Source organism: Echeneis naucrates, chromosome 1 (genome assembly GCF_900963305.1).
Source record: "Echeneis naucrates chromosome 1, fEcheNa1.1, whole genome shotgun sequence".
Classification (NCBI taxonomy): Eukaryota; Metazoa; Chordata; class Actinopteri; order Carangiformes; family Echeneidae; genus Echeneis; species Echeneis naucrates.
The window spans coordinates 19,048,756-19,063,209 of NC_042511.1; the positions used below are offsets into that span (position 1 = coordinate 19,048,756).

General features: G+C 38.8%; 1 protein-coding gene across 1 annotated transcript; it reads left to right on the plus strand.

Moving 5' to 3' along the window:
- The first annotated feature begins 2,530 nt into the window (after positions 1 to 2,530).
- LOC115048701 (uncharacterized) lies at positions 2,531 to 10,181 on the plus strand. The gene is made up of 6 exons (XM_029510397.1): positions 2,531 to 2,804; positions 6,093 to 6,137; positions 6,437 to 6,499; positions 7,063 to 7,210; positions 7,835 to 7,996; positions 8,714 to 10,181. The coding sequence occupies exons 1-6, from the start codon at positions 2,754 to 2,756 to the stop codon at positions 9,847 to 9,849; spliced, it is 1,605 nt and encodes a 534-aa protein (XP_029366257.1). The 5' UTR covers positions 2,531 to 2,753; the 3' UTR covers positions 9,850 to 10,181.
- The last annotated feature ends 4,273 nt before the right edge of the window (positions 10,182 to 14,454 follow it).

Below are 14,454 nucleotides of genomic sequence, written 5' to 3' on the forward strand. Positions count from 1 at the left end.
ACTATAAATCATGTGCCTAACATCACCACATGTAGTAAAACAAAACATGTAATTTCATTTTGAATTTCCTCTAAATAATATTGCAGGCTGTGTGTCCTCTTTTGTACTCGGCCAAGTGATTGTAGGTTTCCCCAATCTCATTTTTTCGGAGAGTGAATGTGTACATGGCGCTGTACTTTATCCAAGTATTTATTAATCTAAGAGTCAGTTCTCACAAAAAATAGAACATTTATCAGGTTGTATTGCTTTCATGTGTGGGTGGATACTTGCATGTATAAGTGGTGCAGGAACAGATGACGTGTGCTTTGCCACTGTCATTATGTTGGTGAGAAAAGAAAAATAAAAAAGAAACTTTTGACCAAATTCCTTTTCTTACAATTTTGAAAATATTACTGTAATCTGAAATCATTATCATTTCATCATGTCTACAGGATGAAATGGGAGAGGTATATTAACCTAGATTTTCCAGCTTCTTATGTCTCATTCATCCCTTCCTATTTGGTCCAACATAATTCTCTTGAATTTAAATTAGTGGACTTAAAAATACCCTAGTGCCCACCATTGTATCTCACTCATGCAAATTGTTGAGAGTTATGCTAGACAACTTTTCACATAACACGGCTGTTTCCTGTAAATTCCTGTCTGATGTGGCTAACATATTATGAAAGGTTGTGGGGTTAGACAGCAAACTAACACCTGTTTAACGGTTTGAACATAACACTCCTGAACAACCTGTAACACACCCTTATTACTAATGCTGCATTTAACATGCTTTACAGGGTTTATACGTGACTGCACAACCAAAACTAGTGGGCAAGAACTTCAACCTGTGACAATGTGAGGAATGTCAACCACAAGTAAGTATGGAGAAAACAATAAAGGCAGGGCAGTGGACTGTACTGGGGAGTTTCCTTGTTCCCCTTTAGTGCAGATGGACTAACACAAACAAGTTACCATAATGGTTCCTGAGCTGAAGTCTTACTTTTCTGCCTCTGGTCATTGATCTCACTTCAGAGCACAATTGCAAAATGCAATATCATGTAGTCTGCTGCCCTCTTGTGATCAGGAGACAGGCTACCACTGATGTACTGCTGGATTTATATTTACCCTGTTCCGTGAGCTATTAGTCAAGGCAGCAACATAAAATTTATATCACGTCAGAATTTATGCTATTTGCTCATTGGTTGAATCAAGAATACATGGACATGTAAATATAATTCTGTTCAAACAGATGCACAAGAAGTTTCATTGAATGTTTGCATAGCTGAGGTTAAGTCACCACATCACACACATATATATGTTACATATGCTATATATGTCATACATGTTATATATGTTATATTTCCAGGATTAGTTAATGAACCAATTGTTATATCACCAAATTACAATGTATTCTGTAAAAAAGGCTACTTCTGTTACACTTTGCATAAACATCAGCTGTTTCATCAGTCTGTTTAAGTCTGTTTTATTCAAGAAACTCCTGTAAATTGCCCCCGACACAGAATGAACTGAAAAAAAAAAAAAAAAAAAAACTTGCCAGTGATGTTTGAACATGAAGATTAAGATAAGAGGGGAGAAAGGGGCATGTTTTCTGGATTGCTAAGGCTGTCAACATCATTAGGCCTCCATAGGAGCCCAGGGAATCCCACACAGGAGAGGCTTAAGGGCTGGCCCACCTCTACATCATAATCTTGGCTCGGCAGTGTAGCATCAACCCCAATTCAATATGTACATTTAAAATAAAATTTGAAGGCTCTACATATGCAGTTACTGTTGAAAGCTTTGGGGATGTTATCATCTTTGACCTTGACCTTAAAAGTCAGTTTCTTGAAAGGACCCAAGGGGTTACTGAATTCAGCTCATGCAGGTTCGACTCTTCACACACAGACAACCAAGTCCTACAGCTGTTTGCAGTTTTGCATTTGCCTGAAATTAAGTACATTTTCTGTTTGTTTGTTTTGTGTGTTTATCTAAATGGCTACCAAGTCAATCCAGCTTGTCAGCCAAATTTTAAGTACTTTTTTTTGAGACCTTTCTTTATAATGCCCATGTATGAAAACGTAGAAGTGGTCATAGCCAACTGTTAGTTAGTTGTTTTGTGGTCCAGATAGGATCTCCCATAGTCTGCAAACAAATACAGACCCTGTTCATTTTGCGCGAGATATAATAATAATATTATATATATAATAATAATCTTTCAGGGTTTTTTTTTTCATGACACCCATCCACCAGCTTTATCGTGTTATCCTCATTGTTGTTGGACTTATTTATTTTCTGCTGTAAGTGGAACATACTGTAGTTTCCATCGACCATTGGCTTTGCGGTGGTTGACAGAGCATATATGTGTGAACAGAGGGCCGCAGCTGCAGCCTCTGTGCGGCTGTTGCTGGGAGCTCCGGCCAATCAAAGCCGCAGTGCTCCCATACAAGTAGATGGGGGGCTGGAGAGGCATGACATCATACTCAGCTCCGGCCCTCTCCACCAAAACAAAGATCATTTCACTACGGCAAACCGCAGTTGATAAGCCGACCGCGCCGACCAAGATAAGACCGCCGGTCGGGGCGCCGGTCTGGGAGGTGGTTACCGTCCCTCCGCCTGTCAGTCGGTCCGTCAGTCCGGGGGCGGGGGAATGGCGGATCAGGAGGCCGCCGTGTCCGTGAAACCGGGTCAGCGGTGATGGGGCTTCAGCGGAGCGACAGCCCGCCTCTGCGTGTCCGCCTTCCTGCCGTTTAGCTCTGCGTTCAGCTCTGGCAATGGATCCCGAGAACAAGCTGACTTTCTGCCTCGGGCTGAAGGCGGAGGAGGTAACGCACCGCTGTCAGGAGCTGCAGAGCAACATGCTGCCATCCTGTCATGCCAGCCTGTGTTGTTGTTTGTTACTGCTGCTGCAGCAGCAACAACTTGTTGTCGTGTGCAAACCTGTCTTTGCATTTCTTTTGTTTCTTTTGGCACATTTATCCATACAATAGCTGCATTTTTTTCGGCGCTACTACAGCAAATGGTTTGTGTTCAGTAAAGTCAGTCAGTCGTGGTTACTGTTTTGTTTGTAGTCCAAAGTGGAAGGCTGTGTGTGATGCTGGGGTCAAGACACAGCACAAGTTTGGAAGGTCATGGCACTCAAACGCATCACAAAATGTACCAACAATCATGACATACTTTTGCAAATATCCTGAAATTGTCCAAATGTGACTTAAATCAAATTAAACATGGGCAGGACACAGACTTTGTCAACTTTCTTTGGAAGAAATTGATTATAATATTGATTTCCATGTTAGTTTGTGACTTTCTGACTTGTGGTGTTGTCCAATGCATCAGGGGATTAACACTAATTTATGCAAGCGTGCTTACAAGAGCCTTTTCTGCCAGACCACTCACAGTCTCATAGGTCTAATGTACGGCTGCATGTCCAGCAGAGGAATAGCTTACTGTCGAGTCAGGACACTGCAACTAACACCTTTATCAGACTTTCACGACAGGAAATCTGTAATGGTTTCCCTGTTCTGCTCATACTCTTGCATGTCATTTCTTTGCTTCCAAGAAGTAAATATATTCAGTCAGACCTCAACCCACATCATGACAGTAGATTGATACAGCTTTAGAAATTTTATTGTAAATTTTATATAAATTTCTGAGAATTTTATAGTTTAACATCCTTGATAATAGTCTAAAATCAACATTTTTTTTGGCAGGTTTTCACTTTCCGTTCTTCAGCCAGCATCAGTAAAGCCAATGTCCTCTTCGTCACAGCTTACAGAAGTTTGCATATCGCCATTCAGCCATCATCTCTCTTTTTTTTTTTTTTTACCTTTCATTTGTTTCTGTGCTGTGAAAAACCTTTGGGACCTCAGAGACGGAAATTGTGGTTGGTCTATGGTCTGAAGGAAAGCCTGAATGAGATCCTCATTCACACTCAGGGCTCTGTGGTGGGCTTACCACAGGAACTCAGCTCAACATCACTGACGGCAGAATATTTCCCCTCTTCACTGTGACTTTCGTAATAGCATAGAAACACAGTCATGTTAACCACGTGAGGTTTTGATTGACTTCAACTTTGCAGCTAGTGGTGTGCACATATCAAAAACACATAGCTTGACGGATCTCATTTATTTATAGTTTGCTGTAGCAAAGTCACTGAAAAATAGAAAGTAACAGTTACTCAAAATTGACCTGAATACTTGCAGATATTTATATTCTACTTAGTCTCCTGTCAGCTAATTTCTTATTAAAATCCAAAGTTTTGCTTATTTATTACATGAACAAACTTTTGTAGTAAAACATGTTTATATTTTATGAGAGCTATTTGAGTAGTTCAAATTCAAATCATTTAACCTGCAATAATAGCATGGAAGATCACATGTTCAAGGTCATATATTATTGCCTACCACCAGATTAATATCTTACAGAAACTCTGTCCGATGGAGAGCGGCTTTTTTTGAGCCTGTATATCCTTCAACAGACATTGCTCTTCCACCAAAGTGCCACATAATGATAAATTATGCATTTTAATAAATCTGTGGATACATCAGGTGTTCGAGACGTATTTGTTATTTGCAGCTTTAAATTACTACTACTACAGTGACATGTGCAGCCTCAAAGCTGTGTGTGGAGCTGGTTGCTTTTTGAAATTCAGCTCAGCGTGATGTGGTACTTTATAAAGAGACAGCAGCTGTGATCTCACACACACACTGCAGTCTTGGTCTATCATTGTTCCTCATGCTGACTATATAACCAAGAGGAATTGTCAACAGGAGAGGCCTCATTTACACAGCTGCAATCCTGGTGTTAAAGACCCCCTAACCCAAAGATTATATGTAAAAATGCTCTGCTATGACTATTTTTCGATTGAAATAGCTTTCCCACAAAAGATTTGTTTAAAAAAGCTCTCAAATAAGCTAAAAACACGTCCACTATTTCTCCCTCATTGAAAAATTCAGGTTTTTATGAATAGTCATGAGTATGCAAATACGTCAGACTTGTGCCCGCCCACCGTCGCTGCCTGATCTGGGTTGCTCAGTAACAGCTTTGTGCTGTGTCAGCTCTCAACCGTTGTCGCAACCCCAGGAAAAACGCTCGGAAAAGCATCATACTTCAAGAGCTTCGTGGCGAAACCCATCCGTTTGTGCGCTAGGCTCAAGAAGCAGCTGTCCTCAAAATGCTTGCTGCAGACCCGCGTTTTAGGTGGAATATTTTCGGGGACATTATCATTCCAAATAATTTGCAACCATTTTTCCCGCGTGGTATGAACCTTTGGTAAAAGATTAAGGCTGGTATCACGATTAGCCTCTCCATACCCAAACACAGAGCAAGCGTTCGCCATTGTTGTCTGTTTTACGTTGCTCCCGCATTCCAGTCTTTGCATGTATTATGTAAATGAACTGGGAAAGAAAATCCATGGGATTGGTTGCGAGGATTTGTGACGTATAAAATCCAACTGAGGAGCTGAAAAACTGAGTCCAACTTTTTCAGATCTGGTTTTGAAACTGCATTTTCAAAACTAAAATGCTCAGTTATGGTGCACACTAGAGACTTCACAGCTGAAATGTCTTGTAGCAAAACCACTACACAGACATGTTAACAATTTGAAAAACAAAATTTTTGGGTTAGGGGGTCTTTAAACATGGTAGAGAGCCCCTTGTGTGTCCCCATTGTTGTTATAACAGAAGACCCAGTCATACACACACGCAGCAATTTTTGTCTTTTCATGGACAGTCAGCCGTTCTGGTATTTACTGAGGTCTATGTGACTTTTGGAGCTTTTAAATGCGCACATGGACAGAATTGCACATGGATAGCATAAATCTAGGTTACATAAAGTATCAACATCAACACAGCACAAAAATGATTTTTGACTATTATCGATCAAGGTCCTTTCATCAACCGAGATGCTGCACGTAAAAATAATTGTAGTAATATCATATGATTTGATGAAAGTATTGGTTCTTTTAAAGGTCATCGCTGATTTACAGGTGTATGTTTTGCATGCATTTGTGTTTGAAAGTGTAAAGAAAAATGTGTATCTGAAATGTGCAGTTCCAATTTTTGTTTATTTTTTTCCATTGTCATTGCACCTTTTCTCTTTCTGTCTTCCACCAGATGACCATGTCCCTGCAGTGGCTGGATGGTGTTGAAGCAGCTACGGTATGAAGCTTGACCTTCAGCTACAACTAAACATGTGATGCCACTGGATAGTAGAGAGCATTGTCCACATGAGTTACAAAAAAAAAAAAAAAAAAGAAGTCCCCAAGTGGTGGTTGCTATGGCGATGCATAATTACTTGTTATCACTTCAGAGTCTCATGTGTGGTAACTATGTACATAACAGATTTGGCACCCATTTGCTGTATGATTTTTGCTGAAGAGACTGTGCTCTTTTTTCCACAAGCAGTGAAATTTTGTCATGGTCTGTCAAACATTCAATATTCTCATTTCTCATTTTAGGTGGCTGTTGCACAGAAGGAGGCTGTTTCTCGGACAGAGGCTAATTTGCGCCCAATTAATACGGTGGGAGAATAGGTTCATTTAGCCTGTAGCAGCCATCAAACATACTGTTGTCTGAGACAAATTTAAAGCTGCACTAAATAATATATATTTTTGATTTATTTCGTGTGAAACCAAGCATTTTAGCATTTCTTTCAGTTTATTTTTCTGCTTTTGTGGTCTGCAACTGGACAGTCTTAGGTCATTTCCAGCCTCAACTGCAGCCCTGTTAATAGCAACTGCAGACAGCTTTTTTCAGTAAAGCAGCTATGATTATCATTGGTACAAATGTTTGCAAAGACTAAGATCCACTTGCTAGATTTTTATGGAGCATTTATTGCTTGTCACTACTAGATGTTAATCCGGTGTTAGTCTGGTTCTGTCTGATTAAAAACTCTTTCTAATGCTAATAAGTGGGGCTTTGAGTTAAGATGATACTATCAAAATCTTTTGCCAAGGTTGACAATGAACCTACACTCATACTGAGAAAGGGAAAATCATGGCCACACGAATCATTACAGCATTATAAGCTGCAAGAAAATAATTTCCTCTGTGTTTACATTGTGATTTGCTATGTTGTCCAATAGGTGGTGAAGCAGCAGGGGGATTCTGGTAGCCAGCCTGTAGTCAGTCCCAAGTATTGTCCTGGAGTGAACAACAATCAGGGTTACCTATGTGAAACAGGACACTGCTGTGGAGAGACGGGCTGCTGTACCTATTATTATGAACTCTGGTGTAAGTGTGGTGATATTTTGTGATATTAAGTAAAGCCACACAGAAGAATTTGATATTTACTTCCATTGTCATGACATATTAAGAGCAGCTTCTAAAATAGTAAAATGATTTGCCATTTTACTTTTGTCATTGCCTCTTTTTTTTAAATCTTATGCTTTAAAAATACCTAAACGGTTGTTATTTGTTGCTTATGACTATCTTAAGGTGTAGGTAATTAAAGATCAAACAAATACATTTGTTTTCATGATTATGTAATTTGTTTAATTTTAAACCAAAATAACTCAAACTAAAACGTTGTCATTGTTATACATCTGTTTTAGGCTAAATGTTTCAGTACTTTCTAGTTAAATTTTTCATCACTTCAAGATGACAAACCTGACTCACAAGCTCATATAGCGTTGGGCAGTTGGGAGAGGGTTCAAGTACATGTTTACAAAGATTTATCTGCCCTGCTCTCTTACAGCAGATGGCATACAAAGCTAGGATTTAAATTTAAAGTTGTAGAGTTTGGTTGAGAAAATGTAATAATGTGACACATAATCACTGTGATTGTAATGAGGCAACTTAAATATTTCTATCCATGAGCATGAAAGTTCTGCTCATTTCCCTTTATTTTTTTTTAAGGGTTCTGGCTTTTGTGGACAGTACTGATCCTCTTCAGCTGTTTCTGTGCATACCGCCACCGCCGGGCCAAGCTGAGAATTCAACAGCAGCAGAGACAGAGAGAGATCAATCTGATTGCTTATAATGGAGCCTGCAACTACCCTTCCTCCATGCTGGACCTCAGTATGTTCATTTCATTTAAAATGTTTTTTAATATATATATATTTATATGCCCAGGCTAGCTTCAGATTTAGTATGTTCTGGCGTCTGGTGCTTTTCTATGAGTGAACTCAAACATTATTACACTTAGATGGGCCTACACTTCTGTTGCTTTAATTCATTTTCACCGTAGTAAACGCTTCTGTTTATGCGTTTGTATAAAAAAAAAAAACAACGGTTCAAGAAATAATGCTTATTACACTACACACAATACATTATATATATATATATATATATCACAGCAATGGTCTTCACCCACTGAGATATTATCAGAAACAATACAATTCTTCAACCATCCACCTGAACCAAAATGCATGAACAGGAATATAAGAAATTGATGTCATTTATAGAGAAGCTTGTTTGGCCACCCATGCTGCACAGAAAACCTTGTTTGTAGCAAGTATATTTTTCCAAGTTTTCTCAATTAAGTCTTATGAGCCCCAAGCATTTTGGTTTCTATTATAGCTGGTTAAACTCTGAAGATTTATCATGATAGAAAAAATTCATAATTGTCTGTTGTTGACATTATTGAAGTGTTAAAGAAAAAGGCTGCAACATATCACCTCATGGAAAAGCATGACCCAACGTTGATCTGCTGTTAATAGTTTTTGGATGGCGGTGGAGAGGAGATAATACTTGTCAGTGGGTTAACTCATTATTTTGAGTTAATGTTTTTTGCAGGTTTTCTGGCTTCCTTCAAATTGCCTTCATATGAGGAGGTCGCTGCACAGCCTACCACCCCTCCGCCGCCTTACAGCTCTGTCTTCGCCGTGCAGGGAGGTAACATGGGAGGTCCCAGCTCCTCTTTCCCACATCATCACAATCACCACCACCCCTGTCCTCCCTATCTGGGCCCTGGGCCCAGTGGCCTGACTTCCTCCCAGAGCTCTGACAACTGCTACACCAGTTGCTCCTGTGAGTCATGTTCCCTCACCTCCCCCTCCAGCACCTCCTTCTCTGTCCAGGTGACAGATGAAACGTACGACAGCAGCCACATGTCAACACCCAGCGAAGCAGGGGGTGACTATGCTGTCATGTGTCCACAGGCTGGGACCACCTTTACCCCAACCCTCTCCCCACCAACTCCATCACAACTATCACCTGATGTTGTACCTGTAGTTACTCGAGATGTCATACCTGTCCAGAGACGCTACACAAATGGCAGTGAGGGACTCACAGCTCCACTTCCCCAAATGTCTCTTCCTTTACACTCTCGGCCCTCACAACCTTCTCGCCTTCCACTTTCTCCCCTCATCCTGTTATCATCCCTCCCTCCTGGTCAGGTGCATCCTCTTGTCCTCTCAGACCCTCTAGGAGCCATGGCTGCTAAGAAAGAGAAGGACGAAGAGGCCTCACCAAATGGTCCCACCCTGAGGCCGACACCATCTCTCCCCAAACAAGCTCTCTCCTCCTCAAATGTGGCTATTTTTATGCATTGCAGCAGCAAAGGTGAGCAGAAACCAAACAAAAAAGAGGAGGAAGAGGATGGAGAAGAGGATGATGAGGAGGATCATTTCCGGCATCGCCGCCTAACGGGCGACTCTGGTATTGAGGTGTGTCGCTGCCATGTGAAGAGAGAGGAACAGGAAGAAGAGCAGCTACAGAAGGGGCATTTTACTAAAAGGCGCAAAGAGGCTGTGAAGGGGGAAGAGAAGGCAGATGCACTGCATGATAGTGTGGACTGCTCCGTGCGCGGGACGGTCGGTGGGAAGTCACCTCTCCGTGATCATTGTGCTGAGCAGCATGTCCACATCGCATCATCATGCACTGTCCTCCAGAAGACAAGCGATGCTGTTATCACAGTGGAGTCGTCATAGGCTGCCAGTGGGATCTTGTCAAGCCAGTAGAGTTAAGTGAGATGTTTATACATAATGGCATCCTTACAGATCAAGACTAGTAGGTGAAAAGTTTAATCACTGAAACAAAGTCTTGAAAGGTCTTAAGCCAAGGCATGGGATGAGAAAGAGATCCATTTATTTTGTGTATATCCTGTTTCAGAGGTGCACCTGACGGCTGAGTCACATTTTTGTAGTCAGTTAATTTGGCTTGTGGTTTAGGAAAAAGCTTATCATCTTTTCTAAAGTGATGAAAATAATAATAAATGTTTTTTCTTTATTTTGCAAACATTTTTACAAGTGACTCAGTGTCAACATACCAACTTCCCTCCAACATTCACCTTTAATCTCCCCTTTTTTCTGCATGATGCAACAAATAGCATTTTAGCTCCTGATAGTCAGTGGTTCAAAACATCAGGACTGAACAAAAGTAGGCTCATATAAGGATTAATAGCATAAGACCGAAGAACAGCGTAGTTCTGCTTTACGGAGTTCTGTTTTTCTTAAGTTTTAATTTTTTATGTGAAAATTACAAATATTTCACAGTTAAAGTTGATTCAAACTACAGTACAGGCCAAAAGTTTGGACACACCTTCTCATTCAAATGAATAGGAAAGCGTGTCCAAACATTTGGCCTGTACTGTAAACAATCTTAAAAGCAACAGTGGAATGGCACAGAATTTATTTACATCTACAATCTGTAATGGATCTTGACAAAATATTCTTTAATTTTAATGGATGTTAGGACAAAAAGGTTTGGAGCCATTGCCTTACTGAGTAAAGTAATACAAGACATTACTTCTGTAAACTGATCCACATTTGTAACTATAAACAAGACTATTCATTCTTTAATAATTAAAAAAAAAGATATCTATGAATAAAATAATGGGTTTACATAAGTGCTCAACAACAAGCATTATATAATCTTCTAGCTTTTGGCGAACTAGAAGATGTGATAGTGATCAATGTAATATTTAAAATGTTTCGTTATAGGGTGAACTCTTGCTTTCACCAGCCACTTTCCTCTGTTCATCAGTGGAAACAATGACAGGAGGCAACTATTATGACGGAAGCCAGGGGTGTGTGTTTTATACATTTACATCTTATATTCCCTTAAGGAAAAGGGGAGCAAATATTGATTTAAATGTGTGGGTGGCACAGCTTTACAGAGGTATTACGACTGTATGTTGTTGTTTTCAGACTGTTACATAAATACACTGTATAATCACCTGACTGTTTGATTTTGGATGTAATGTGTTTGAACATATTCCTAGTTGGTCATTGCCATTTTTGCAAGGCAATCTAAAGCTAATTCCATTATTGGACTGTTGTTTTTTTTTGTTTTTTTTTTTAAAGACAGAAACTTTAAGCCCAATCTCATCACTGATAATGAATGTAAAATGGTGTATATCAGTGAAAAAAAAAAGAATTATACTTTAAGTGTCTATGAGGAATTTTTACAGCATGATGCTTGACTCCAAATTTAAAAATGTCAGAGAGAAATTGTCCGAAACTGCAGCAAGGCAACACTGCTAACTGCCAGGTTTGGGTTTTGGGGAGACACTTGCCACATGCCTATTATAATATCTGTCCAAGCTGAGTGAGGCATGTAAATGTTTGAAGTGGGGTGAAGGCTGTGTCTAATACTTTGTCAGCTGTCCGTCACAAGAATAATCTCTGCCTTAGCAGCTGGAATTTGATACTCTTGATCAATGCTGTGTACTCCTTAGGATTTTGTGAAGTCAGTTCGTATGGGACATAGCAAGTGTATTCTCCTGTAATCAACTCCGAGAACAGACTGTACTGAAGAGCAGAGCAAGTTTCACATGTTTGTCTTGCTGTAGTTACTATGGCACAAATATCTCTGTAGTTCTTTGACTAGAGGCGACCCTGACGGTTTAAATGTCTTAACGCCTGAAGAGAAATGCTTTCAACTTGATTCTTAGTTCTGTAGGGCCAAAAACTTTGCCTCAATTCAGCTCTGTAATATTTTTCTGTCAAAGACAAATCATGTGTGTTTGTGTGCACCTTAAAAAGTGTGTAGGGAGGCAAGTAGGATTGTATTGCAGTGTGGTTTTGCGATGAGAGTCACCTTGATAGCCCTTGATCTTCTCTGTTCAAAGCGCTTGTGAAGTGACTCACGTTGTGTTTCAGAGGTAACAGATATTCATCATCCTCTGAACACATCCAGATAAAAACCTTTTGTCTGCTATATGTTTTTGTTGTTGTTTTTTTTTTTTTTTTCTTTTGGGGGGGGGGGGGTACAAGTCAGTCTTTATTTGCATTTTATTTTATTTTATTTATTTATTTTGTCTTATCAAATTATATGGTGCCTAGATGAAAATACACTTTCTTTTAGCCATTCTATAGTTAAATGCTGCTATGTGAAAGTGTGCGTTATGTAAATTGTGTATAGTTGCATATCAAATAGGCAAACATTTTTTAGCAGTGCTTGGCAGTCTTGTTGTAAAATAAACACAATATATTTGAGACTGGCAAAAACAGTATTTAGCAATAGTATTCACACTTTCTTTTCCTTATTCTAGTTAATGCTGGTTGATAGGAAATGAAATGTGAAAAAGACATTTACCTCTTCATGACTGACCCATGAGATGTGCTGGGCAAGGGTCCTTGATTGTACATAACACAGCTTGCCATTGTTTTTGGCGTAAGGTTTCTCCCACTTGCAAACTCAGATAACCTGGTTTTGACTAAGTCCTTCTGTGTCTTGTGTATTACAATTACATTCAATTGATATCACATCTTGAAAAACTTCAAAGACTTTTTCTGCCCATCTTGATGTCAATAAATATCCTTCCTATAGAAAAGGTTTTCAACTTATTTCCCAAATTAAAACCTTATTTGTGATTATCGACCAATGATGGTAGCAACAAGGTGTGTCATTCTTCCATTGTATGACACCAACCAACATGTAAAAATTTTATTTTATGTTATTTTTTTTATATTGGTGACTTTAGGATGGACTTTTTCATAGCAAATAATTTGTTCATTCCATCCTCTTCATATCACACTTTGTTAAATTTCAAATCAAAAATCGTTATTTGAAAATGTGATAATTGTTCTTCTCCCTTCAGGTGTTGAGATTGGCAATAATAGGAGCAAACAAACTGCATCGTAGGAGAAAGTGCACCCACTTTGTTGTGATCTTTACAAACTATGATGAGTCTAGAATGGCAGCGGGAAAAAATACTTTTGCAAAACTAAGCGATCAAATAATTAAATCTTAGACTTCTTTGTGAGGTCTTAACACTAGATTGCTAAATGAATTATGAAGCTAAATGTAAACATTTTTAACCTCTCTCTTTTTGTGGAATTTCTGGACTAGTTTTGTAGTAGATATAGTCTGGGTCTTGCCCTGAAGATCATAGTTTGTGTGTGTAATAATAAAAATCTTAATTGTGTGAATAAATAAAAAATATATATATTATTTTCATGTACTCAACAATGGAAATTATCTTGGATGAAAAGTAAAAGTAAAGTTGTGATTTAAAAAAAACATCTCTGCAGAAAAAAAAAAAAAAAAATATATATATATATATATATGAAGAAGAAAAAGTTCTTAATTGATGTTTAGTTTTCTGACTCAAACATAATACTAATACATGAATACCATGAACTGGGCCAGTTTTACCCTGACACTGATTTCTCATTGAAGCCACACTGAGTTCAGTATAAATAGAAGTCGTTTAGTATAGTACCTAGTACATACAGACAAAATGCCCAAAATCCACCCCACTGTAGGCCAAGGCCTGATATAAGACTGTTACCTCGCTGAGTTTTGACTGAAAAGGACTGTTACTTCTCCTTATCAAGATAATATTTACTCTATATTTGTACTGACTTTATTTTGTAGTTCCAAGAGTTCATGAAATTACAAAAACAAATAAGCATACTGGCACACACAGAACCCACATTGGTACAACTAAACTAGCTCACCAGGAAAAAACAAAACATCAAACTGTGTTATTTATGGATAATGGTTTGTCTCCTGAAAGCGTTCTCCTTTACTCCTGCAGCTACGGGACAGCAGGATTTATAACAGTATCAACATGTGATTGTATGTGGAATAGTTCAAATTAATATTACTACAAAATGTGATGTTCTTTGAGGGTATTTCTGTGCAATTCTACCTGCAGCTCTTCAGTGTCGTACGCATGTCTGAGAGCTTTTGTCAGCTGTCTTTTTGTGGTGTTAAATCATTGTCGCTTGTTATCAGGCCAAAGTTGAGTGTTGCTAGCATTTGTTAACACGATATTTGTCTATATAAAAATCCACATTTTTATGTCATCATGAATAGCAAGTTGACTTTGTACCTTTTTGCATATAGCATAGAGATTTCTGATGCAGACTCTGGTGTAAGATCCAAACAATGAGATTCTGTCATATTTTTTAACATCTATTTAGTTGCACATCTTTTGGTGCATTTTCAGAAGGTGGGATTGTATATAGATTTTTCCCTTTGACTCTTTTCCCCCATTGTTCCTCTTTGGGATTTTATTGTGTTGGACACCAACATCTGTGCTACTCTATTCAACAAAAACTGTGGATCTTGTGTCAAAATAAATG

What these genes read in the sequence shown, in the direction of transcription:
- LOC115048701 (XM_029510397.1), top strand. Translation starts at nt 2,754, where the DNA reads ATGGATCCCGAGAACAAGCTGACTTTCTGCCTCGGGCTGAAGGCGGAG. An exon ending in ATTTGCGCCCAATTAATACG is followed by an intron (nt 6,500 to 7,062) that starts GTGGGAGAATAG and finishes GTTGTCCAATAG; the next exon opens with GTGGTGAAGCAGCAGGGGGA. An exon ending in CTATTATTATGAACTCTGGT is followed by an intron (nt 7,211 to 7,834) that starts GTAAGTGTGGTG and finishes TTTTTTTTTAAG; the next exon opens with GGTTCTGGCTTTTGTGGACA.